General features: G+C 36.4%; 4 protein-coding genes across 7 annotated transcripts; 1 reads left to right on the top strand and 3 right to left on the bottom strand.

The window, feature by feature from the left end:
- The first annotated feature begins 1,216 nt into the window (after positions 1-1,216).
- HYH (HY5-homolog) lies at positions 1,217-3,557 on the top strand. Of its 2 annotated transcripts, none has more exons than XM_086257418.1 (4): positions 1,217-1,597; positions 1,721-1,946; positions 2,992-3,148; positions 3,250-3,557. In XM_086257418.1, exons 1-4 carry the CDS (start codon positions 1,408-1,410, stop codon positions 3,319-3,321), a joined length of 645 nt encoding a protein of 214 aa, XP_086113544.1. In that variant the 5' UTR covers positions 1,217-1,407; the 3' UTR covers positions 3,322-3,557. The 2 variants fall into 2 exon arrangements, with proteins under 2 accessions (XP_086113544.1, XP_086113545.1); XM_086257419.1 differs by having other exon boundaries at positions 1,221-1,597; positions 1,769-1,946.
- A 355-nt stretch (positions 3,558-3,912) lies between these two features.
- On the bottom strand, positions 3,913-8,616 carry LOC147274150 (pectin acetylesterase 10-like). Its single transcript, XM_086256070.1, has 12 exons — positions 8,046-8,616; positions 7,468-7,550; positions 7,233-7,362; positions 7,045-7,118; positions 6,319-6,405; positions 6,107-6,231; positions 5,971-6,031; positions 5,427-5,480; positions 5,194-5,271; positions 4,805-4,910; positions 4,534-4,679; positions 3,913-4,219 (listed from the first exon to the last, which is right to left on the bottom strand). The coding sequence occupies exons 1-12, from the start codon at positions 8,242-8,244 to the stop codon at positions 4,112-4,114; spliced, it is 1,251 nt and encodes a 416-aa protein (XP_086112196.1). The 5' UTR covers positions 8,245-8,616; the 3' UTR covers positions 3,913-4,111.
- Positions 8,617-9,745: 1,129 nt separating this feature from the next.
- Positions 9,746-12,750, bottom strand: LOC147274149 (protein NRT1/ PTR FAMILY 4.5-like). The gene is made up of 6 exons (XM_086228311.1): positions 12,655-12,750; positions 12,010-12,103; positions 11,696-11,913; positions 11,189-11,611; positions 10,985-11,094; positions 9,746-10,708 (listed from the first exon to the last, which is right to left on the bottom strand). The coding sequence occupies exons 1-6, from the start codon at positions 12,748-12,750 to the stop codon at positions 9,793-9,795; spliced, it is 1,857 nt and encodes a 618-aa protein (XP_086084437.1). The 3' UTR covers positions 9,746-9,792.
- Positions 12,751-15,890: 3,140 nt separating this feature from the next.
- Positions 15,891-23,412, bottom strand: LOC147274148 (uncharacterized). 3 transcript variants are annotated; one of them, XM_086256848.1, is made up of 20 exons: positions 23,113-23,412; positions 22,995-23,029; positions 22,780-22,901; positions 22,430-22,519; positions 22,182-22,301; positions 22,004-22,087; positions 21,402-21,479; positions 20,749-20,874; positions 20,586-20,675; positions 20,322-20,357; positions 20,172-20,227; positions 19,280-19,424; positions 18,663-19,107; positions 18,455-18,546; positions 17,821-18,370; positions 17,387-17,522; positions 17,143-17,184; positions 16,731-16,887; positions 16,504-16,587; positions 15,891-16,416 (listed from the first exon to the last, which is right to left on the bottom strand). In XM_086256848.1, the coding sequence occupies exons 1-20, from the start codon at positions 23,352-23,354 to the stop codon at positions 16,276-16,278; spliced, it is 2,871 nt and encodes a 956-aa protein (XP_086112974.1). In that variant the 5' UTR covers positions 23,355-23,412; the 3' UTR covers positions 15,891-16,275. The 3 variants fall into 3 exon arrangements, 2 of the variants coding, with proteins under 2 accessions (XP_086112974.1, XP_086112975.1); XR_015124214.1 differs by lacking the exons at positions 15,891-16,416; positions 16,504-16,587 and having other exon boundaries at positions 16,812-16,887; positions 17,143-17,203; XM_086256849.1 differs by lacking the exons at positions 15,891-16,416; positions 16,504-16,587; positions 16,731-16,887 and having other exon boundaries at positions 17,010-17,203.
- Between the last annotated feature and the right edge of the window lie 779 nt (positions 23,413-24,191).

Genomic DNA, 24,191 nt, shown 5'->3' with positions numbered 1-24,191 from the left:
ACTATGGGTGAGTAGCAAATCTATGACTAATATAGCCACTAATCAGTAATCACCCAAGGCAAGTGGAAGTAATTAAGCATTAATATATTCACATTAAAGAAGCAGTTAATAGTTGTTGTAGTGGTGGATAAAAACTTATTTGCACCCATGGTATGCAACATCATGTCTTTCACATTCATTGATCATGTGTTGTGTTGGTCACATTGTCATAGTTGTGGGCTATAGGGCAACACGTTCAGCCCCTTTGCAGTTGGTATTTGGAAGGCACTCGTCCATTCGTCTTGCCAATTTATTGCCAATTTAGTAGAGATGTTGTGGTCAGTGTCACCATCAGAAATCGGACCTTAATATATGTTACTTGGCAGAGATGTTGTGTCAGGGTCAATAACGTCATGATATGTTATGGATGGATAATGGGCCTAGATATGCCAAACAGCAATTCATATGAGAGGCCCAGAAGGGTAAGCATTGCTTACAGGGCGCAAAACCTAAAGAAGCCAACCACACCCAAACAAACAAAAAGTCAGGCCCAACACCGGGAAAAGGTGCATTTGATTTGGCAAAATAAGATATGTTTTATAGTCATTTTCCCCCTCAACTATAATTTGAGTGTTAAATTGCCTGTCAAACTAAAAAATTTGGTTAATTTACCCCTTGAGCTTTTAAAAATAGGCTAATGTGGCCATTCTGTCAATTTCTTAAGATTTCATCCCAATACATGTCACATGTCATGTGCTTAAGGGTAAAATCAACAATTTATGTTCAGGGAAGCCACTAGATAAAGGGAAGCCCTAGGGTGCTACACTGCTACACATGGTGGGGGTGCATGGGGACTGGTTTTATTTTTATTTTATTGTCTTTGGGCATCCATTGTTCATTTGACCCTTATGCGCATAACACGTAACATGTGATTAGATATAAATATTAATGAAATTTTAAGAAATTAATGGAATGAGGCAAATTGGCCTAGTTTTAAAAGTTTAAGGACTAAATTATCAAAAAATTTAATTTAGAGAGCAAGTTAACACACATCATAATTGAGGAGACAAAATGGAAAAAAATAAAAAAAAAAGTTTGAGAAAATGGTTGGTTGTGTTGTGTGTGAGTCGTGTGACTGTGTGGCTTGTGTGTTGTTGGGGACTGGGTAAAGTAAAGAGCAGCGAATAGAAAAGTCGCGGCTGTGTATGAAGCAACGTGTTCGTTGCTGAACCAAAGCTTTGGTCATCTCCATCGCACTACTCAAAAGTATTCCCAGAACACACAAATCTATGAAGCCTCACTGACTGACTGGACTGGACCAACTGCAACGTCACACATATATATAATATATGAGACTGAGAAAGTGAGAAATATATATAGGGTTTGGAGTACTGGTAATAAGCAAGTTAGGTAGTAGGAGAAGCAGACATGTCTCTCCCAATCGGACCCGGAGATGGTAAAGCCAAAGTCGACCCCTTACTTGTGTCCTCTACTACTTTGGACCAGCAACAGCAGCAGCAGCAGCAGCCTGGGTCTTCTTCACCATGGAGGACGCTCAATGCCAACAATTCTGATTCTCTGCTTGTTCAAAATAACAACAAGAAGAAAAACAAACTAGGTAATGAGTCTATGCGCGCATGTGAGTTACATATATGACTTTATTTTGATCTACACATATATATATATAGTTTTATTCTTGTTAATTATTTTGGGATATTGTACTTGTACGTGTGTTAATTAGACGTTGCTTGGTTTTGGTGGGATGATGATGATGATCATATTAATCCAGAAGAGAGCGATGAAGATATGTTCACAGTTCCAGACGTGGAAGCTATGTCTTCTATCACTGCAAACACCAATGCCATTAATAATAAGAAGAACCCAGATGATCACCACACCACTGGCTTTCCCGGGAAACGCCGCAGAGGCCGAAACCCCGTTGATAAGGAGTACAGACGACTCAAGAGGTATATCTAACTCATTTGCATATATAACAATTACATGATGATGCATTGCTTTAATTTGTATATTAAACCTAGATAAAATGCATGCACGTACATATATATGGTGATCGATATGGACTCAAACTAAAATTAGGTTCACTACTTAATAATGCTGCATGTATTCATAACATTGATTTCAAATTTTGACAGCAAATTACCTGGATGGGAATCTATTACTGCTCTGCATATATTGTCCAAAATCTAAATAGTGGTCAATTGCCCAAAATCACACTTGTCTCTGCTCCGTTGTCCAAATTTCGGGGTTCTCGTATCAATCATTACTAAGCTCATTAAAACTATGGTATCGTTTGATGCCTAGAATTGGATTGAATAGGATAATAGCTAGATTTATGTGTATTTAAAGAAAAATATGAAAAGTGTCTTTTAACTTGAAAGAAGAAGATGTATTTAAGAAAACTAATCCCACCATTTTTGGAGGGATTAGAAGGGATAAGTTTCTTTTTATGATTAATCTATCTTCTTCTTATATTTTTCCTTAAACTTAGAAGTTTTTTCCTTAAATACACATGGATCTAGCAATTTATGATATCTAATCCAATTTTAGGCATCAAATGAGGCCTATGACTTCGTTTGATGCATAAGATTGGATTGAATATGATTAATGACTAAATTTATGTGTATTCAAGGAAGAACATGAAAGTGTCTTCTTATTAACCATGAAGAAAGAAACTGGGAAGAAGATAGATTATTTATAAGGGGAATCTTATCCCCACTAATCCCACCATTTTTGGGGGGATTGGAAAGGATAAGTTTCTCTTATGATTAGTTCATCTTTTTCTCATTTTCTTCTTTCAAGTTAGAAATTTCTTCCTTGAATACACATAAATTTAGTCATTATCCTATCTAATCTTATCCTATGCATCAAACGAGACCTATGTGTACTAATTAGTCACTGATCATCTGGTTATAGCTTGACACTTGCATAACAAATTATCCATTGAATAGTCCAATTGACACTTATCAAAATTTGTCTACTAAACTATGACAGATTGCTAAGGAACAGGGTATCTGCTCAACAAGCCCGGGAAAGAAAAAAGGTTTACGTCAATGACCTGGAATCAAGAGCCGGAGAATTGGAGAATAGTAATTCAAAGTTAGAAGAAAAGATCTCAACCCTGATCAATGAAAACACCATGCTTCGAAAGGTGAGCTTTCTAGCTACTGTTAATTAGTATTGTGGTTTACAAATGTAAATTAAGTACTCTTTGTAATTAATGGTTGAATATTTAAAATCATTCTGTATCAGGTTCTTATGAACACAAGGCCAAAAGTTGACGAAAGTATAGAGCAAAAGCAGGACCAGTTAAGTAAGAGCTGACAAACTAGCTTAAGGTGTTCTTTTAGGCATTTTAGCTCAATTTATTTAGAAATTATAGACCCATTGGGACCAATGTGAATCATGAGCCCTCAGTTTTTATTAAATGAAAACTCAACTAGCTAGTATGCTGTAATAATCTGATATATATGGCCCAATATGATCTGTTCATAATGAAGATTTTATGTATTCCTGCAACAATATAATTTTTCATGAATTTCTATCTTCTTCTTCTACCATGTATTTCCTTAGACAATTTTTTAATTTTTTGGATGAATTTCTTTTGAGTTGCAACTCATCTGTATATGACACATGAATGACTTCAATTCCTGATGAAAGGCAATGTTGTGCATAAGCTCAACTAAAAGTTACAATAATAAGTGAAAATATCAATAATACTAATTGTCTCACATTTTTTTTTCTCACATTTGTATCTCACATTATGTGTCATTACTTTACTGGACATGGTATATTTTTATTTTTAGGCTATATTTTTTATTTTTAGTGTCCAATGTATGAATGTCATGTAATGTGGTATAAAATTGTTGTATAAAAATATAGAAAGTGTAGCATTACTTTGAAAATATATTAAGATGCTTAACTAAAAGCTATCATAATAAGTGAAAATATATTAAGATGCTTAGATGTATAAATTGGCTCATAAAGACGATAGATGAGCTTGCTGATCACTCTTTGAGCTTCACAGCATATATATCATATTGAATATAAATGTTACAAGCCCTTGGCAATATAATTGGGGAAGAGAAGACATAAATAGATGGTACATCAATTTTCACCTAAACACCAGATTATGGCAGGTCTTGTCACAAGGGTACGGACAATCTATAGCCTTGGTGCTAACTCGATCAAAGTACCAGTTCCCGACAGATTTGGCTATCCCCTGCAAGTAGATAATCAATTGCATGAGCTCAAGACTGTCACATTCTTCACCTGGTTGTTTCAGAAGAAATATAGTTAACTAGGTTCCAGTCTCTATTTCCTTTTAAGATTAAACTTCTGCTATACCATCCAATGGACTAAAATTCAGTTTCCTTTTATTTTGTGCATAGGATGTGCTATGACCAAACAAAATCTTTGAAATGCATTGTCTGCACGTTTTGTTCAACTCATCCTAGGAAGGACCATACTCAGAAAGCATGATTTCATGGTATCAACTTGTCTAACTTATGAAATAATAAGTGCAGTAGGGCATACCTTATTTCCAATTTGGGGAGAACCTTGAGCGAACCATGTATCCTGTCTCTCAGTCTGGCAATGAGCAAAGCATGAATTTATGAAAAAACCATTTTTACCGGCGCTTGAGAACCCACTTACAGCTTTGAGCATTTGATTCCGGAAACCTGCTTTATTAAAGAAAGAAACGAAATAATTTGAAGTCAATTCTGAAACACAAAGCCTCAACATAAAATTAAATCATCATTTGGAACACAAAGCATAAAGAGACTAACAAAACTAATGTGATCACCTTGCAAAAAACCAATCTGCCATGCAGCACAACTTGCATGATTTTTTGTGCATTGATGCCAATGGCCATTTGGATCAGCTGATGCTGGAGCTAAACTGGCCTGGATCTGATTGAATGAGAAAAAGATTCAAAATGATCTTTAGTCATCAGGGTATCATAATTCTACAGAAAGATATAAGGTTATTCATGAAGCATGAGAATGCATGCTTTACATTCAACCACCGTATGAATCTGAAAGGGCAAGGGATCACTTTTCCCAACATAAGAGATCTTTTATGAGCCATATTAAGAGTCATTTATAGTACAAAGAATTTAAACTGTCAACTTTGAACAAAATAGACATATTTATTCCTTCATCAGCTGAACTGAATTTGAGGATAAAAACTCACCTGCCATGTATCATAAGCTGCATTGAGCAGAAAAAGGGGGGTCTTGACACTTGCAATTAGGTGCTGAGGGAAAAAGCACTGAAAATGGATGATGAAGTTAATAATTAAGACTAAAAACAGAAGAGAAAACTTCATTTATTATAATTGCACAGAAGTTGAATACCATTTCTAAGATTCTTCATTTTTTTTCTCAGAGAATTTCTCTAAGGATTAAATACAAGAAAAGAAATTACCAGAGTAGGGTTGAGGTGATTGGTACAACTCCATGGAAGATTCTTCTGAACTCCCTGCAATATAATTAGATCTATATTCTTAAAAGGTTCCCCAGATCAAACCAATAGAATAACTTTTTGGAGTTCAAAGATCAGTGACGAATTGCACCCGTGTTCTGCTTATAACTATTACTACTTATTACCATATCTAGTTCAAATTACCATCATATCCAACAAATTTACATCCACATATTAAATCCCTTTTCAGACATACCCCTCATATTTATGAGCTACCTATCTGTTTATTTTGTGACCACTTGGCTCTTCTGGTTAGAAACCTAGTGATGGAAAAAGTAATTAAGATCACCCAATTGGAAACTTTCAGCACAAGAAATAGTACCCATTTGGGCAAATGACAGTCGGAAAGAATTTAACTTTGCATCTATAGTTGGTCAAACAAGTTTCAATCCAGAATAAGCACATCAGGATAGCCTAAGATTTTATCCCTTAGGACTAGAATATAAAAGGCAAAATGAAGAAAAATCTACTTTAAAATGGAACGTACCTGAAGGCTAACCACACGTCTAAACATACTTCTTAAAGTGCGCCTACCAGATACATCAATTCTGCATTTCAGATAACAATGTTATTATTCGAGTAAGAACCAAAGGCATGTAGACAATTGAGATAAGGCTTCTTACGCATCAAGAAACAATCCAGCATCACTAAGGCACTTGACTCTAGTAGTTCCAGGAAACATTCCACGGAATTCATCACAGTGGAGTATAGCTGCAACACCACCAGCAGAACATCCTGAAAGAAGAGCCTAGAAATCCAAAAGTAAATTTGTATAATATCAGCAGAAGAATAAAAATATCAAAGTCGATATCTCTGAAAAATCAATAACCGAAACCTGATTAGCATGGCGCATTCCCTTGGACATTAAATCCTCCATAGCAGCCTCCCAGATGTGTTGACCTCGAAACTGCAATTGGGCTGCCTGAGCACCAAATAAGCCACTAGTTTTTAGCCATAAACAATGTAAGGTTGACCTTACCAATTTAATAAATATCTTCTAGAGACATCATCATACATTAGTTTATGAATAAGAAACCAGAGTGAGTCAACTTAACAATATCTTTAATTCTTGAGTTGTCCAATAATAGGATTGAAACCCAAAAAGAGTAAACAGGAAAGACTGTTCGCTATAAAGTAATATTATGAAAAAAGAATGCAGCTAAAACAGAAACAACACAATAGATAAGTAGCATAAGAAGAAATTAGTGCATTTGTAAGAAGGAGAAGATGACACCAATTGAGGACATGAAGAAAGCCTTGCTCAATTGAGGACACCAATTAAGTGACACCGTAGTGTGGTTTAAGAATGATGAACATACAATGTTAACATAAAGAATTACCAAGTCGTTTCTATACTTTGGATTTGAAAAATAATGCTTGGTATGATTGCCTTAAAATTGTTCAACATCTTAAGACCTTGTTACATCAGAACAACCAATGTCTACAACAACTTTAATTCATTTGAGTTCCTTATCTCTGGTGTTTGAAAATTAAGAAAATAGGCGCCAGACTTTCCATGAGAAAATAGATATAAATATATGATCATTTTATTCCCACTAACCTCATTTTGACTGTCTCCACTAAAAGATGCGCCATCACAATATCGAACCTTGACTCTGTTCCAGTTGAAAAAGTCTGCAATGCATTGTCCCATCCATAAAATCAGATTACTAACTACTCTGGAAAGAAACATTTTGGATAAGTAGTGATCTATGTATAAGCAAATAAGGATGCAGTCAGATATATAACCAGGGTTTTCGCCAACTTTGTTGCTCAATATCCCTGTGAATGGTATCTGCTTTTCCATATATGCTGATGAGCCACGACGAGTTTTCTTACGATAGACACAATTTTTGATTGTATCACACCATCCACCTCCCTGTCATTAAAGAAGTTTTCAAAAAGGCGAGTTAACAAGTAAGTCTCACATCAAAAGTAAGTGTGTGCGCGCGCGCTCTCTTCCAACATGAGCCATATGACATACCTCCAACTGAATGAGCCAACTGTTTGCTCCTGCCCCATATCCACGGTGGATGTGGTAACCAGGTAGTGTTCCATCCAGGCAGACTGCACATAGAGAACATAGAAGTCATGAAATTACAACAGCTTTGAGTATTAATCTCTAATGACTTTAACTGACAGCCTGCAGCACATGTTCTGATTTACTGCTCTACAAATATTGAATAAGCCAAGGTATGTGCAAGCATAATAACTATCAAGAGCACAATGCAGGCAAATGCATTATCTGAAGACTAATGACTGAAGGAGCATTTAACAAAGAAACAGAGGAGTTTAACAGAAAAATAAGATGACCTTGTCATGCCATTAAACCCATCAACTGGTTTGAGAAAGAATCAAACTTTGAAGAAGAAAAGATCATAAGGAGTGTGCCCGTCAAGATAAAAAGTAATATCATTATAAAAAAGAAAAGAAAAACTAATATGCAATAGAACAGATAAAGATAGTTTTTTTTTTTTTTTTTTCCCTTTTGTTTTAGACTTTTAGACTTTAGTAGTTAATAAATAAATAAGCATGGATGTACGGTGAAGGATAGGGGCAAACCTGCTCCTTTGGCAGCAGCTCCACCAATAAGAGTGAGACCCACCATCAAGGGTCTGCTAGACACCCCATAACCATAGCCAAAGACATTACTCTCAGTATAATGCAAGTCTTCTTCATGTGTCACATTCACATCTGCAAAACCATCTGCCCCTCTGCACAACACTACCCCCATAAACCCCAACACCCACAATAGCTTCATGTTGGCTGACTTCTCACTCTCACTCGCTTTGCCCAGAACTACAACCAAGACGATGTTGACAACATAATCAAAAAGACCCAAATGCCAATCACAAAACTACAGTTAAATCTGAGCCAAGGGGAAGCTGAGAATGAAGAAAGGGAAGGGGGGAGACAGAGACAGAGACAGAATGTGGCTGGAGAGCAACTTTGGTAATATGAAGAAGTGAGCTACAGTTGGCAGCTGCTAAAACTCATATCTTTTATTTTATGAATGGAAAGTTTTTAGCATTTAGCAAAAAATAGGAAAAGACAAAAAACATAGACGTGATTTACTGAAATGAAAGAATGAAGGAGAAGAAGTTGAAGTCTTGAAGAGAAATGGGCTTTTGCCTTTTGGTCAGCTGGTAAGGTTAGCTTTTCACACTTTTTATGAATTCAATTCTGTTAGACGATTTAGTGGTCAGTTTGTTCCTCTGTTTCTTTATGACTGGCCCTTGAGTTCCCGCTTACCACTTCTTTAGTGACTAATAAAGTGAGCTAGAAGACGGTAATTAATAGATAAGGAAGAATAACTAATAACAGTGATTGCATGATTATTTTTCATTTTTGGTCGAATTGCATGATTTTATTTTACCTAAAGAGTGCTTGGTAAGAAAATGAATATACATATAATGAACAAATTATTGTATGTGACCGTAACACTACGTGACATAATGATGTGGTGTCTCACACTTATTGTTCCTAATGATGATCACCTAAAAGGAACCGTAAATTTAAGCATCTTAATTTCAAACTGTAAGTGTACTTAATGGTGATCCTCTAATCCCATAAATAATTTTTACTAAAAGGGCCGTTAATGTCATTTCCAAACTGGTGTTAATCAAATAAATGAGAGCTTTTAGGGACATTATAACTAACCCTAATTTTTTTTTGGTAATAATAACTGAGTCTAAATTTAGAGTTGGTTAAAGATGTATTCCATTTGATTAGAAGTTGGGGCCAACCATAGCACGGGTAGCAAAGTGAGAATGCTGGCCGACACTTTGTTTTACCACCAACCACATCCAGTAGGCAGTAGAGCTGTACCACACTCTCACTCACTTATTAGCATCTCTGCATGACCATGACCCCCCCATACTGTCAATATCCAACATTATCATCGTATTAATTTACATGTCAAAGATGATATGTACCATCATCATCAGTTGATTCAGTTCTTTATAACCTAAGCCTGCTAATGCATATGCGTGTCCCACACTACCAACTATCTCTCCTTGCAACTTTGATTTGATTATGCAAATGGGAAACTGGAAATGTACCCAATTTAAAGCAGAATTTCCAAGATATATAAAATGTGGTCCATCCACTAATTTATACTACTACTCATGAATAAAAGTAGACTTCATACCATGACTTTTTAATGTTTAGGACTTGGGGAAATTTCATTCTTATGTTATGGTACGTTTAGTACTCCAACTCAAAACTTTCTCCTTGCACTGGACACATAAGACAGATGGTGGTAAGGTGTTTATTGGTTCCTATTTCACTTATCCTAGTTCTGTTTTTCTCATTTCTCTTCTGCCATGGTGGAGGCATCTTGGTTCTTGGGCAAAATGCTTACACTTGCAGAGAAAGACTCATCTATACGTCCACTAGTTGTTTTCAGTAACATTTCCTCACCCTCTGGAACATCATTCTTGTACTTGTACCATTTGGCCCAGAACACATAATTTCCAAAATTGAGCACACTAAGGATTGCCAGGAACCAGTAGAAGAGGTCTACGTGGTTTGTGTTCATGTCACGCCCCTCCAGCCACCCTCTCTTGCTGTCTGTCAATTTGCCAGTGATACAGTTAATGAGCTCCACAAAAGCTGAGCTCAAGTAGTAGCCAATGGACAGAGAGAGCCATGAAAATGAAGTGGACAAAGATCTCATGCCAGCAGGAGCCTCCCTGTAGAAGAATTCCATCAACCCCACAAGAGTGAACATGTCTGCAATCCCAAAAATGGCATAGTGAAAAGAGAGCCAGAAGAGGCTGATCTTGTGGTTGTGGTGGATAATTGCATGCTTCCTCTTCACCTCTACAAACCCTGCTATGGCCATTGAGATGGCTGAGAGGACAAGCCCAACCCCAACTCTCTGGAGGTAGGTTATGCCATTGGGGTGGCCTGTGATTTTGCGCAGAAGGGGAACGAATAAAAATTCGTAGACAGGAATGAGAAGGGACATGAAGACTAGAGGGATCACTGGGATTGAGGCTGATGGGACATCAAAACCACCAAGGCTTGTGTTCATGAGAGTTCCTTGTTGAATGGAAAAGGTTTGCAGTTGAGCTAAGCATGTGTTCATGAGGATTGTGCTTAGAAGGATAGGCATCATCCTTGTCAGGATCTTCACTTCTTCCACCTGTGTGACTGTGCAAACTTTCCATTTTGCTGCTGCATCTGTGCCCTTGGGGAGAATGGCTGCCTTGTCTAGTAATCTGCTCAAACAGATATACAGGGGCTAGTTTATTTTGCATGTCAACTAAAATTGTTCTCATATATATACAAGTCTCCCCATATATTTGCTATATTATATTGTTAGACTACAAATATGGATCACACATTTAAGTAAGAATTCACTTCATCAATGATCCAAATTGATAATCTGGCAACATAATATGTCAGATTATAACATTACATTTCAAACTGTCGAGAAATTAAGGAATTGAAAGAGAACAAGTAGTCGTAACAAATTAAGACTTTGAGGAACCTGCCTGAATTGATTGCTGTGGGGGATGAGCCCTCCCTTTTTACCAGACTCATGTAATTCATCAGGATTCTTGGGTACATCCACCCTCCAGTTCTTTACAGTCACCACCAAAACCTGCAATTATGGACTCAGCATCTCAAATTAGTTCAGTTAGTACTGCCATTACTCATAACTTGTTAGCCAAGCTAGGGAAGAGAGAGCTAGAGACCTCTAAAACCCTTAATAAAGGACTTTCTCCTGGCACTCGGACTCGATAATATGGCTTTCCCAAAGCAAGAACAATGAGACCAACACAAGCGCAGGACAAGGAGATGATGAATCCAATATCCCATCCAACATTTGAGCTCACATACACCACAAATGTGACTCCAATCACAGCCCCAACGGTTATACTAAGCAAAAACCAATTGAAGAAGCTGGCTATGTACTTGCGCTCTTCTGGGTCTTTGTAGTCGAATTGATCAGCACCTAAAGCAGGGACTGCGCCTCTGATTCCACCTCCTCCAAGTGCCACGAAGCATATTGAAGCATAAAACAGAAGGGCTTTTGAGCCATGTACGCAGGTTGACTCCCCACAAGGTAAAGGTTGCAGTTTTGGGTAATGGGATTGAACAATCAGCAACATATATCCCTGCAAGAAGTCAAAAGACATGTTTTTGGTTGATATAAATTAATCAAAGTATTTTGCAAGCTGGAATTGAAACAAAGTTTTTACCGACAACTCGATCACGCCAAAGAGTAGAGTAGTGTTGAGGCGATTCATATAGGCATCAGAGATGAATCCTCCAACTATTGTGAGCAAGAATGTGGTGCCCAAGTAGTTTGTTGTGGTCGTTGCAGAGCCAGAGATGTCAAAGTGCAAGACGAACATAAAGTATAGAACCAGGCTTGCCATGTTAGCCACAAAGCCTATGCTGTCCATAAACATCATTGCTGCAGCATGCAAAACATGATGTATGTATAAACAGTTTGATTAACTGCATGCTGTCTCAAACTTGCCAACAATATTGGTACATAAAAATCACTTACCTAAGATGAAATAGTTGGCCTTAAATCCGCCTTGGTTTGGTTTCTTCATAGGTTGGTAGGCTAAGTCTTTCGTGCCAAGTTCATTGTCCAACCCCTACAAATTGGAACTAACCAATATGAGAAAACGACATACAAAACTTGTAGTTATGAGTATGAATTAACGACCATGTTACTTTATTACTCTAGCTTCTGTGTAAATTTTATATGAGTATAGTACTTGCAGGAGACTGCCCAGATGATCAAAATTGAATGAGCAAGGTAGGAGACTAAATGAAATTACCATGGCTGTGGATGGTAGAGACTACTGGCCCGAGAATCAGTAAGGAAGGGAGAGGAGAGGGCTCTGCAAATGGTAGAGGTCACAAAGTGCATGCATATATATAATAGAGCGAGTAACAATGTAATGTTATGTTATCAGTAGTATGTTATATTATTAGAGTATAAATTTGAATTACGTACACATTTAGTTAAGAGTCAACTTAATCAATTTTTGGGAAGTAGTATATATGTGATATTATGATAGGCAAGGAATATTATTGTGTGAAGTGCATAAAACATTACGCCAATCATCCCAAGTCCCAATCCGAGTGGAAGCATACAAAAACAGTGGCATTCATTCCATTTCCAAAATCCAATATACCAAACCAGCATAAGCCAACGGACCGGCCTGGAGAGGATCCTAAATCCAACACCAATATCAATCAGCATAGCTTTGACAGCGAACTGCTCTAAGTAATACATCCCAATCATGCATGCTATGTAGAAATGAAACATAATTAATTACATATGTCAATTCAAACATGTGGTGTGCAACTACAAGAGCAAAACATTAGATGACAAAATCCCCAAATTAACATGAAAGGTAGAACCAAAGAAACTTGTTGGAGAGAAGTCCCCAAAGGTGACCAAAGTGAGTCGGTCTTTGCTTGATTAGCGTTTTTTTTGGGTGTGAGATTCTGGCTGCTAATGAACGGCCACAAGGGGAATTAGATGCTTTGGTGGCCTTCATAATTGAAGGCCATAGCTGCCCAACAAAACGTCAAAATCTAATGTCTGAGAGGTTGCAGTCTTGTGGGCGGATATTCCAACCTCTTGCCTACCTCCAAAGTGTTCAAACAGTAGCTTGGTTAAAAAAAATTCATCACAGAATTGGAATTGGGGAGAAAGCAAAGCATACATAAATGAACATATGCCTTCACAAGTTACTGATTATTTGAATTTATGCTGCCACACTTGTGATCTTCATCTAATCATAGGGTAAAATCTAAAAAATTTGTAAGCACTGATATGCACTACATAGGAAATTGGCCAAGTAGAAATTCGGCTCAAGTATAAATACATCCACCAACTATAAGAGGTATTTTAAATTGGTCCACGAACAAAAAAATATTTCAAATAATCAAATTCATATATTAACTAATGAAAACTTACAATATAGCATGTAAGTTAAGATTTATGTCCAAAAAATTGTTAAATGACACTCTGAACATAGTGGCATTTTCAATGACATGGATACCAAATTTATGCCATGTGACCAAAAAATAATAAAAAATACCAAAACTTATAAAAATGAAAAAATAGAAATAAAACTAAAAAACCAAAAAGATTTGAAATCACCCCATAAATCCCCCACCCACCCACCCACCCACCCACCCACCTATATATTAACTAATGAAAACTTACAATATAGTACGTCAGTTAAGATTTATGTCCAAAAAATTGTTAAATGACACTTTGGACATCGTGGCATTTTCAATGACATAGACACCAAATTTATGCCATGTGACCAAAAAACAATAAAAAATACCAAAACTTATAAAAATGAAAAAATAGAAATAAAACTAAAAAACCAAAAAGATTTGAAATCCCCATAAATCCCCCACCCACCCACCTTGCTCCCACTGTATCTTAAAAAATACCACATCAACTATGTCCAACGTTACATTTAATGTTTTTTTGGACAGAAATCTTGACGAACGTGCTATATTATAAGTTTTCATTACTTAATGTATGAATTTAAAATGTTTTTTTGTTCGTGGACTAACTTGAAATACTCCTATAGTTAGTAGATATATTTGTACTTGAGCCTAAAAATTGTATGGGTGCAAAACTGACTGCACAATTGGTTTCACATCTAATTATGGCGTTCGTATTTTTTGTTTGGCTTTTTATGTCCCTCTACTTTGGGCCAAACATCATATTGGTCTTTCATCTTCATTTTTGCTCAATGTCATCCTCCATATTAATTACCGCACATCAATTAAGTCCTTTCATTAAAATTCGTCCAACATGCCGTCAAAATGATCACGTGCAACACGTGACTATTTTTTCTAGGACAAAAAAGTCTTCACACCCCCTCCCCCCACCCCACCCCCCCCCCCCCCCGATTACTCTGCAAAATCGAAGAATGCATCAAATATTCACCCAAAAAAAAAAAAAACATCAAAATAAGCCAATGTTAGAAACCATGGGATTGACCTTAGGTATTGCACACAAAATAAATCTCCTTCCAAGATTTGTGTCAGTCCAAGATGCCCTCTATGGTGCAAAGTTTCGCAATGGCAGAATGCAAGACAAAAAACCCAGCTAGCAGCGCCATTAGCCTAACAATGGGGGCTTTAATAGAGTAGAGATGGAGATAAAGGAAATGGAGGGAAATTGCTTGAGGTTGGCGGGAATGGAGGTCAAAAATAGAGGGAAATTGTCTGTAGGCTGTAGCAAGCGTTTGGGTGTTATGGAAAGTGTGAAGACCTTTTTGTCCCTGAAAAAATGGCCACATAACGCTAATGTTATAGCATCTTGGACATATTTTAACGGTAGGACTTGATTGATGTGCAGTAGTCAGGGCCGGCTATCAGGGGATGATGGGCCTCTGCGATCGCACAGGGCCCCCATTTTGGGAGGGACCTCAATTTATCTACTTCCTTTTAAACTCGTTACACTTATGTTGATGTATTAATTAACATAAGTGTAAATAACATATGTTGATCGGGCTTTGGGCCCAATGGGCTCTAAAGTTTAGGGTAGTTGATGAGAAATAGATTCCTTCTTAACTTTATTATGTTTTTTCATTCCCTTTTGTTGTTCTGTTTTGTTTCCCTTTCTTATCGTTACTTCTTTGGTTGTATCGACTATGGCCTTGGGCCTTTTCTTGTGTTTTTAAAGTTTTTTCCTCTTGCCCTTGCTTGGGCTTTTTTTTAATCAACCTTGACCAAAAAAAAAAAATAGTTCATCTCTTTAGCTTTCGGGTTACACATGGCTTTAATCTTATGCTTTAGAATGTTACACTTATGTTGATGTATTAATTAACTTGTTCCCTTAATGGAGAAAAACTTTAGTGGGTAAGCTCCTACCACCTCACCATACTGAGTGACAAGACCCAACCATTTAAAACTTGCCATTTGTTCACTCATTTTATAATCAAGAAAAAAAATTAAAAAGTCTCTTTCTTCTTTTCTCTCCCTCAACACCGAAGCTCTCTATTTTTTTCTCCCCTAAGAACCTATGCTTTTCTTTCTAATCAAAAGAGTAGATGCTTGGAAAACAAAAGATCATGCCATTTTGTTTGGGCAAATAATAATAATAATCATAATAATATAAGCCATACCATTTTATTTTATGAATATTTTGCATGATAAAAGAACTCATTTCTTAACTTCCCATTCATATAACACAATCTTAATTTTGAAAAATATAAATGTCTTAATACATTTTTTATAAGAAATGAAAGGGCCCATTTATGTATTTTAACACAGGGCCCCAATATTCTCAGGGACGGCCCTGGCAGTAGTTAAGAACAACATTGAGCAAAAATGAAGATCAGGGATCAATCTATAATTGGCCCAAACTAGAGGGAAAATAATTTTTTTTTTTTTTTTTTTAAGGAATCAACGATATATAATATAAACGATTAACAATATAATCAATAAACATGGTACAAATAATTTTATTTGTTTCAAAATTCTATTTACTCCATAAATAAGAGTGTAACAATTTGAAAGCTACAATTGACTATACAATCCATCACGGAAAAACACACGCTTGAGTCCACTCAGTCTTTTGAGCATGAATAGACAGCAAATGAAGCTCAGAGTGGGTAGAGCACATATTCATGTCTTTTCTGCAAGTCGATGAATTCAGCTATGCATTTGGCAAAATTTTTGCAAGGTAATCGATGCAGATTTCATCTTTTTCTTTCACATGAATCACTGCAATAATCAATAACAAATATAAAGCAAATTTTGCAGTTGATAGCATGTATGGTCTTCATTTTTTGGTAAACCGATCTTGTAGGGAATGATCTTCCACTCTGCTAAAATAATAATGTGAGGCCAAACAAACGAGTATATCTGTAAGTATAAGACCCGCTACATCAAAAACAAACTTAGGAGCAAATAAACCCCATACCTGCAAGGTAAAACATATCATTAAGGTCATTAAATGTGCAAAATTTTTTATAAAAATAATAAAATTGTGTCAGAAAGACAACTTTACCATTAAATGCCGCCTATGCATCGTAACACATATTATAGTGGCTGTGACCGAAGTGGCCGTGATTAGCCCATAAATCATATACACCTAAGAAATCAACAATAACCAATTAACCATCAAACTGACTAGACAAGCCAAGCGGTCACATGATCTTACTAAAAGGATACCTTTTACAAGGATAAAACCAATCAACAATTGGCAAACATATGATCTATAGGCAATGAACTTACTAGAGATAACCGCACGAGTATGAATTGCTTTCCTTTCTTAGTCTGACCCAGACATGCAACAAGAAGTGGAAGTCCAAATATTGGAAGGATGAGAGAAAAACCAAATGTATCCATTGTAAGAAGGATTGCTTGGGGTACTAGGATGAACTCATCAAACCTGAAAAGAATACAGGGTTTTAATAATCTATCCATAGGGCAATTGATATAACTCCCACAGTGTGAACAATAACCAGGACACAAGTGGGAGCCAATCACTACTGAATGCTTGAGCTTACAAAAGATAAACAGTCAATGCGAGTGCTGAGGTCTCTAAGGCCACATGTTGTATGCGATCAATTTTTGGCTTCCTAGCAGTCCATGGATATCACAACAAGTTAATAACTATACATGTGTGTGCATACCCATGACTCACCCAATAAATGCAGCACCATATCGGAGGCCATCAAAAGCACACCTGAAGAAAAGTTTGTTTTCTGTTATGAAACATAAGAATGCAACAGATGAGGAAAGAATGTCCAAAGAGAAAGCAAAATATATTATAGAATGATTCAACTCTAAATGATAACAAAACTACTTTTTGTAGAGACAAAACCAAAGAGATTCCAGAACCTAATCAGAAAACATGAAAACCTCAAAGTAGGAAACTATTGACAAACCAGTGGCCAGTGCAGAAAAACAGGCACACAGCAAAAAGGCTCCCTTGTGTTACAGGAACAGGATCAAGCATCAAATTCCAACTGCCTCCATCTTTGGCATCCAGTTCTATATTATCCAGCCGCACTATGCAATAACCTGTCAAAACAGACTCTTACATGAACCAGAATTCTCAGAACAAGAGCACAAATTGTGCCATTGGACCTAATAACATGTATTATCATCCAATGAAACAAACTTCTACAACAGACAAATATCAAAATCAAGAGGCTAAATATAATAAGCCTTACAGAAAGGTGGAATGTGTATCACCTTGAATTGGTCAAAATATGCGGAATTCTTTCGCGGAGGATTTAAGGCAAAGTTTATTGGCCAAAATAATTCCATTTAAAAGAAAACTAAAGCACCAAAAATATAAATAAATAAAAACACGCACCTCCAATTATGAATGCTAAAGCAACCAAGGGCCCTTGTTTCCCCAACAGAATAATGACTGTTGAACTCCATGCAGATAACATGGCCACTGTTTTAATATATAAGATTTTGCTGCAATCTGAGGATTTCTGTTTATTGAACAGCTCATTAAATGTCAGTATTAAAAATTGTCCAAATCCAATGGCATAAATTAGTCGAGGAATGCAATTTCTTCCAACATCTTCAAGCACCCAAGCCAGATTCAATATGTTACTTTCTGAAGCCCAATGCACTGCTATTAGCATATAACTTAAATTAGTTCCCATTATAATATACTTCCAAATCCCCTCACAAGAGCTTCTAGTAATGGCCTTGTGCAGCAAGAATGCCAATAAAATCAGGGCAAGCACGGGTAGAACTCCAGCGACAAAATTCCAAACTGGCAACCCTGAGGTGATCCTGAGCATCCATGAAGGATATGCATTCATAGATTCAGAACTAGGAGCCTGCTTTGACAATCCAACTTCAATAGTAAATCTGAAAATGGTGATCAGAAGAAGGAAAACAAATGCCTGCAATTACATCAGTGAAAATGAGCATTACAAGAAACAATATTTGATATTTTTCTGTCTAGAAACCTGACGAAAATTACTTACTTCTAATATCATCTTCTTCTTCATGATAGAATATCGCATTTTAACAAATCCAGTTGTGGCCAAAAGAAAGCATGCTACTTTTCCTTCTTCCACTGATCTCAAGTTCCCATCAAGGGAAAAAATAAGAGAAAAGAAATTAATTTTTCAATGTGAGCATCAATCATGGGTTTGTGCATCCATAAAGCAATGAAAAGTACCTAGAACTTACAGATATAACTATTTGAGAAGAAGCTGCTTGCACGTATCACCACCATAAAACAAGCAAAAATTAACCCAAAGGAAATTCCAGAATCTCCAGATGAAGTAAAAGAAAAACCATATTGCTCCTTCACTTTCTTAATTGCAAGAAAATGGATAAGAAGTGATATTAACATAATGCCAAGTCCAGTTCCCATCATCTTTAAATTAAACTCAGTCCATTTGGAGCGTGCAAGTTCAGCAACACTTGCTAGGAAATCAGAATACGCATCAATTTGCCTCCTAAGAGCAGGCAACAATGCATTGCAGCTTTCCTTTTCCTGTAAAATCAACTTCTTTGTAGTATGTGACCATTTCTCCTCTGCTTGAGCATATATATTTTCTATGTGCAGCAAGTCTTCATGAGAAAATCCAATGACGGATGAAGCTGAATAAATATCTATATATCTTTTTACCTGAACAAGAAGAATCCATCTGTTAAGTGGTAGGTCAAAAAAGGCTACCCGTTTACTGCGCAAACTAATACAATACAACCCATCAAGTGGTTGATCAAAAAAGGATCACTCAACCATTCTTCTAAGAATTGATGAAGTACATTGACATGACACAAACTAATAAAGTAGATACCTGCCAGGAATTGGTGCAGAGTACATTGACATAATTCAGCATCCATTCATCCAACTTTGACTGATCTTGGCAATTTCCCACATTGTCTTCAAAATTCCATGTTCCAGCACCTAAAGCATATAGTTGAGGATTAACACGCCCAATACTGAAAAGAAAACCAATATCATAAGTGATATTACTCGTATATAAATTCTAAGAACGACAACAAGCTAAAGTAATTACACAATGGTATAGAGGTGAATTGTCCATAGTAAATTGATTATTGCAAGATCTACATAAACAAAATGCAGGAAGCCAACATATGCTCCAAGGAATGGAGATTGAAATAATTATCAGAGCCCATAGATATTAGAAATCAAGTTTTTAAGCAAGTTAAGCCTTGTGAAGGATCACACCAGACATTGACAATTGGAAATAAAGTGAATAACTGCGTTATCAGTGTACAATGCTCTCACAAACTGAGTACCATGATAACAATGCAAAAAAAATATGAACATTTGATCTCCTAAAAGACATAAGAAAACCCATTGTGTATGCCATCTTGTGTATTCATAGACACAATAAAGGTTGCTAGACTGACAGCTTAATCTAATGCCTTACGGTCTTTTGAAGTTTAAAAATGAGCAACCTGGTCAAATATTGTTGCATGTAAAAGCACTGTCTCAAATAAAGTAAATCAATGTTGACTTCATGGACATTGTTTTATACAGCAATCCTGAGGCTGAATAGATGATTTCATTTCATTTTCACCAAAAGTAAATGACTTGCCCATGGTATTATAGATTTTAAGGAAGACTAAGGATCTGAGGTAGTCATTTCATGATAAATTTATTCAATTAGTAATGACATATATAATGGAAAAAGTTAAATTGACAGGATGCTTACACTACACCTTCCAAAAGGAAAGGGGATATCGAGCAGCGCTGATATCGTCACTGCAAAGTCAAGCTGCAGAGAGGGACTTGGCTAAGTATGGGTCGTGGGTAAAATACTATAATTTACAACAAGGAAAAAGTAAACAAAATATATAAACCATTCAAACCTGCTGGATGGAACTGATGCAGATATTTCTCCTATCCTGAAACCAGACAGTTATTAATATAATCAGAAGAAAACAAATTAACTTAAGACTCATATTCAAAATGCCAATTCAATAAATAGAATTCTTCTTTAAAATTCTCCAAAGGATAATAGGACTCCAACCCTAGAAGGGCAAGGGGAGAAACTAATTCCAAGGTAGAAGATCTCCATGTAATGTATAAGCCACAGGCATATATGTGTATTTTGAGAGAGAGAGAGACAGTACCAAATCTAGTCCACAAAATGAGGTATCAAATTCTGATAGTATGGGAGATGGAGGATTCTTAAAGCTCACAGCAAAAATTGATGTCTCAACCTGCATCATGTCACTCAAGTTAGCATGAGTGAATATATATGATAAACATTTAAGTTAAATACATGTAGTATACCTCTTCAGGACTCCCCCCACCATGATCTCCATTTACGGTCTGCCCATGATCGCCCATCACAAGTAGAAGAGTATTCTCATGTATTCCCCCTGGCGCAGACTGGCTTTCCAGTGCTCCAACTACTTTCTAAAGCAAACTGATTAGTTTGTGAAAGTAACTAAGGATAGATAAAAAGGTTAAACCTATTGCACAATATTAGGTGAACATGAGGATCAGTAGAATAGGGTACCAACCAAATATATGTGCCTAAAACAATATATTCCATGTCAACAAGCCTATTGGGAGATAACCAACATGAAAAGAAATACGATGGCAACAAGCCTGACTATTCAATATCAATTTCCCAGAAACGACCTAAAGGTTGGAAAGAATAGGAAGCTATATTCAGAAAGTTGAGGGAAAATTATAATTGCAATATATTCCCACATGCTTGAGCTTCACTGCTCTCTTTTAAAATTATACTTTTCTTGCTTATCAGGGGAGAAAAAGAAAAAATAATATTAATTATATAGAACTGGGTAATTTAGCACAGGGAACCCAAGTAACAAGCCAATTAAAAAGCCAACAAGAACTAGGAATCCATGGAAGCAAAATATCCAATTAAGAATACTTTCTAAATTTTTATTTTTGTATGTATAAGAATGAGGAATTACCTGCAAGACAGTGTTGTATTGCTCCAACTTTTCTATCATTTGCACAGAATCAACCCCAAATATGTGCCCGGCATGATCCTGAGCCAAAAAGAAAATTAATATATATATTTACAGCCTGCACAGTATTCAATGGAAGGACATGATTTCTCATATGAAGCCCTTAGTAACTTGATGCAGGTCTTCAGAAAATATTCCACATTGAATCAAGATACTCAAACAGAAAAAGAAAAGAAAAGAAAATAATACTGATTGGTTATATATATGAAAATAAGGACACATTCTGCTAATATGTATCATGATAAACTTTAATAACCTAAACCATGAAGATCACTATATCTTATTCTTTTGCATACGGAACGTCTCTACAATCACAAAAACACGTGTATGTATGATAAAGGCAATTAAATTTAATCAATACTAGGTACCAACAAATATCAATCCCAAGTACCATTCTATAAACGATTTGTGGCATAAGGTTAAAAAGGCAGTTCATATCTGATTTTGTCCATAAAATCTTCTGAGTGAAAGACAGACAATCAAAATTTGAAACCAAAACATCCTAGTTTATCTATCACCGCATAAATCAAGCAAATGAATCATACCACACCAAGAAAGTGTGCGATAAGAACATCCCAATCTTCTTGATACAAGATCGGAAGGAGGTGGTCAATGCATCCGTTGTCCACCTGGACGAGAAAGACAAATCAATTCTAGCCATGAAAATAGTCAACAATATGACTACATTCAAGGAAAAAGTTAATAAAATTATTGAGTCATTACCGTATCAAGATCTCTAACATTAAAAGAGGGATAAGGAAAAGATTTTTCAAAATGATGAGGAAACAACTGCATCCATGTATCATCCCCCATCATCACAACTCGCTTCCCATTTTGAGCCAACTGCAAGTGGGTGAACATTTCAGATTTACATAACAGTAAGAAGTTATATAGCTTGAAAAAGAAAAAACTTTAGAATACAAAACATGATGCAAGTAAAAACAGACCCGAACAGAGAGAGAGAGAACCACCTGATTTATCAAGTTATCTTCAACAATTGCAGGAGCACCGAAGCTATTCCCAACATCAATAAAAGTCGGCAGTCCACCGGTTGTCAAGCCCTAGAAAACATTGCAACAAGGGAAGAAATTGATAAAAGTTAAAAATTCATCCGTGACATGAAGCTGGCTCCACTGTGCCAAAAATAGTAGCCTCATTAAAGTTGGATTATCAAAGCATGTTGCGAGATTAGAAAAGCAGTCCCAAAAAGATGGAGCAGCAACTATAATTTAAAAAAGGCTTAAAGTGGTGCATGAAGCATTGTACAGAGCAAGCAACCATGTTGAAGCTAGCATTAGAACAAGGAAGCGACGAAGCTAACCTTCAAACGCTGCAAACTTGTCGTAGGTGGATCAGCAATGGCTTTGAAAATCCGAGCGGATGATGCATTTTTAGCTGCCAGGTCTTGCACAAGTTGTAACTTGTCCATCCATGGCTTCTTTTCTGTAACATATTATTCATTATACACTTGACTAAGGTTCAGACATCAGACGACAACAAACAGTAAAACCGTAATTGTAGGCAATGAATGCTAACCTTGGAAAAACGTACTGGGAGCCACAAAGTCAAACCTGGGACATTAAGAAGGTTGAAGATTGAGAAGAAACCCACATGCCATCATTCGAATTTGATATAATGGGAATGCTTTGTTTACCTGAGAGCGTCGAAAACGATGATGACGAGGCGACTCACGGCGGGTTTGCTCCAGCAACGCTGCTGATCGGTGTGGTTGTGGTTTTGGTCGACGGAGAAGGAGCAGGGGGATTGGGAAACGTCGGAGCAATTGCTGTAAAAGGGAAGCTCGGTTCGGGTCAGCAGAAAGCCTCTGGTGAAAATGAGAATGGCGGTGACGTGAAGCACCATCATCACCCAATGAACCCATATTTCTTTTCGCATCTTTCAACTGCTTCCGAAACACTGCAAGTAGCTACACGAAGAAGAAGAAGAAGAAGAAGAATAATAAACGTGAAGAGGTTACTGGGTTTCTTTTTGGGATATAACCATGGGCCGCCATTTTGTGAGATCCTCTATTTTAGGTAATGGGCTTCCTTCACACATCCACTGCTCTCTACTCTTCTGTTGGCACTTATTTTTAAGGGTTTATTACCCTCTTATCAGATAATTAAAAATCTTAACAATAAATACAGTCAATAACTTAATTATGCGTGTCCGTCAACGTAAATTAGACCGCCGAGAGTTCAATTTTTGTTTTTCTACTTGAATCTTTATATATGTGGTAAAGTGTTTTAAGGGGATTTATTGGTAGATAATTTATAATTAACAATCAATAACATAATTAAGCTCAATGGCAATCCATAAGCGTGTCATCAACATAAATTAAACTGCCGAGAGTTCGATTTTCCTTTTTTACTTGAATCTATATATTTGTAGGTAAAGTGTTTTAGGAAAATTGATTGATTGATGATTTAAAATTAGTGTTTTTTTATTAAGAATATATAACGTAGATATAGGGGTGTGTTTCGGCCGGATCGGATCAGAAATAGGGTGTTCCAATTCCAATCCAAAAAATTTTGGAATGAAATTTATGTTCCAATTTCCATTCCAAAAAATCAGAATTTCAACATCTCATTCCGATTCGGAATTTTCGGAATTTTTCGGAATATAATATTTTCGGAACTTTCGGATAAACATTTGAAATTTTCGAATAAAAAATCAGAATTTTCACATTTTCATAATTTTTTTAGAACATGTTCAGATTTTTTTTCATAATAG

This window comes from Dryas octopetala, chromosome 9 (assembly GCF_963921425.1).
Source record: "Dryas octopetala chromosome 9, drDryOcto1.1, whole genome shotgun sequence".
NCBI classification, from domain to species: domain Eukaryota; kingdom Viridiplantae; phylum Streptophyta; class Magnoliopsida; order Rosales; family Rosaceae; genus Dryas; species Dryas octopetala.
The sequence above is the reverse complement of the archived record's forward strand: the minus strand, read 5'-3'. Positions and strand labels throughout refer to the sequence as shown.

Excerpts from the sequence above, each read along its gene's own strand:
- LOC147274148 (XM_086256848.1), bottom strand. The coding sequence starts at position 23,354 with ATGCGAAAAGAAATATGGGTTCATTGGGTGATGATGGTGCTTCACGTC. Across the intron at positions 22,088-22,181 it reads ATGTTAGAGATCTTGATACG|GTGGACAACGGATGCATTGA; the intron begins GTAATGACTCAA and ends TTTCTCGTCCAG. Across the intron at positions 20,676-20,748 it reads GTGGGGGGAGTCCTGAAGAG|GTTGAGACATCAATTTTTGC; the intron begins GTATACTACATG and ends GACATGATGCAG.
- LOC147274150 (XM_086256070.1), bottom strand. The coding sequence starts at position 8,244 with ATGAAGCTATTGTGGGTGTTGGGGTTTATGGGGGTAGTGTTGTGCAGA. Across the intron at positions 6,406-7,044 it reads GTGGAGACAGTCAAAATGAG|GCAGCCCAATTGCAGTTTCG; the intron begins GTTAGTGGGAAT and ends TTTGGTGCTCAG. Across the intron at positions 5,272-5,426 it reads ATCACCTCAACCCTACTCTG|TGCTTTTTCCCTCAGCACCT; the intron begins GTAATTTCTTTT and ends ATCCATTTTCAG.
- LOC147274149 (XM_086228311.1), bottom strand. The coding sequence starts at position 12,750 with ATGTATTACTTAGAGCAGTTCGCTGTCAAAGCTATGCTGATTGATATT. Across the intron at positions 12,104-12,654 it reads CGGTCCGTTGGCTTATGCTG|GGGTTGGACAATGAACTTGG; the intron begins GTTTGGTATATT and ends TCCAATTTGTAG. Across the intron at positions 10,709-10,984 it reads CCCCACAGCAATCAATTCAG|ATTACTAGACAAGGCAGCCA; the intron begins GCAGGTTCCTCA and ends CTGTTTGAGCAG.
- HYH (XM_086257418.1), top strand. The coding sequence starts at position 1,408 with ATGTCTCTCCCAATCGGACCCGGAGATGGTAAAGCCAAAGTCGACCCC. Across the intron at positions 1,947-2,991 it reads GAGTACAGACGACTCAAGAG|ATTGCTAAGGAACAGGGTAT; the intron begins GTATATCTAACT and ends AAACTATGACAG. Across the intron at positions 3,149-3,249 it reads AAAACACCATGCTTCGAAAG|GTTCTTATGAACACAAGGCC; the intron begins GTGAGCTTTCTA and ends ATTCTGTATCAG.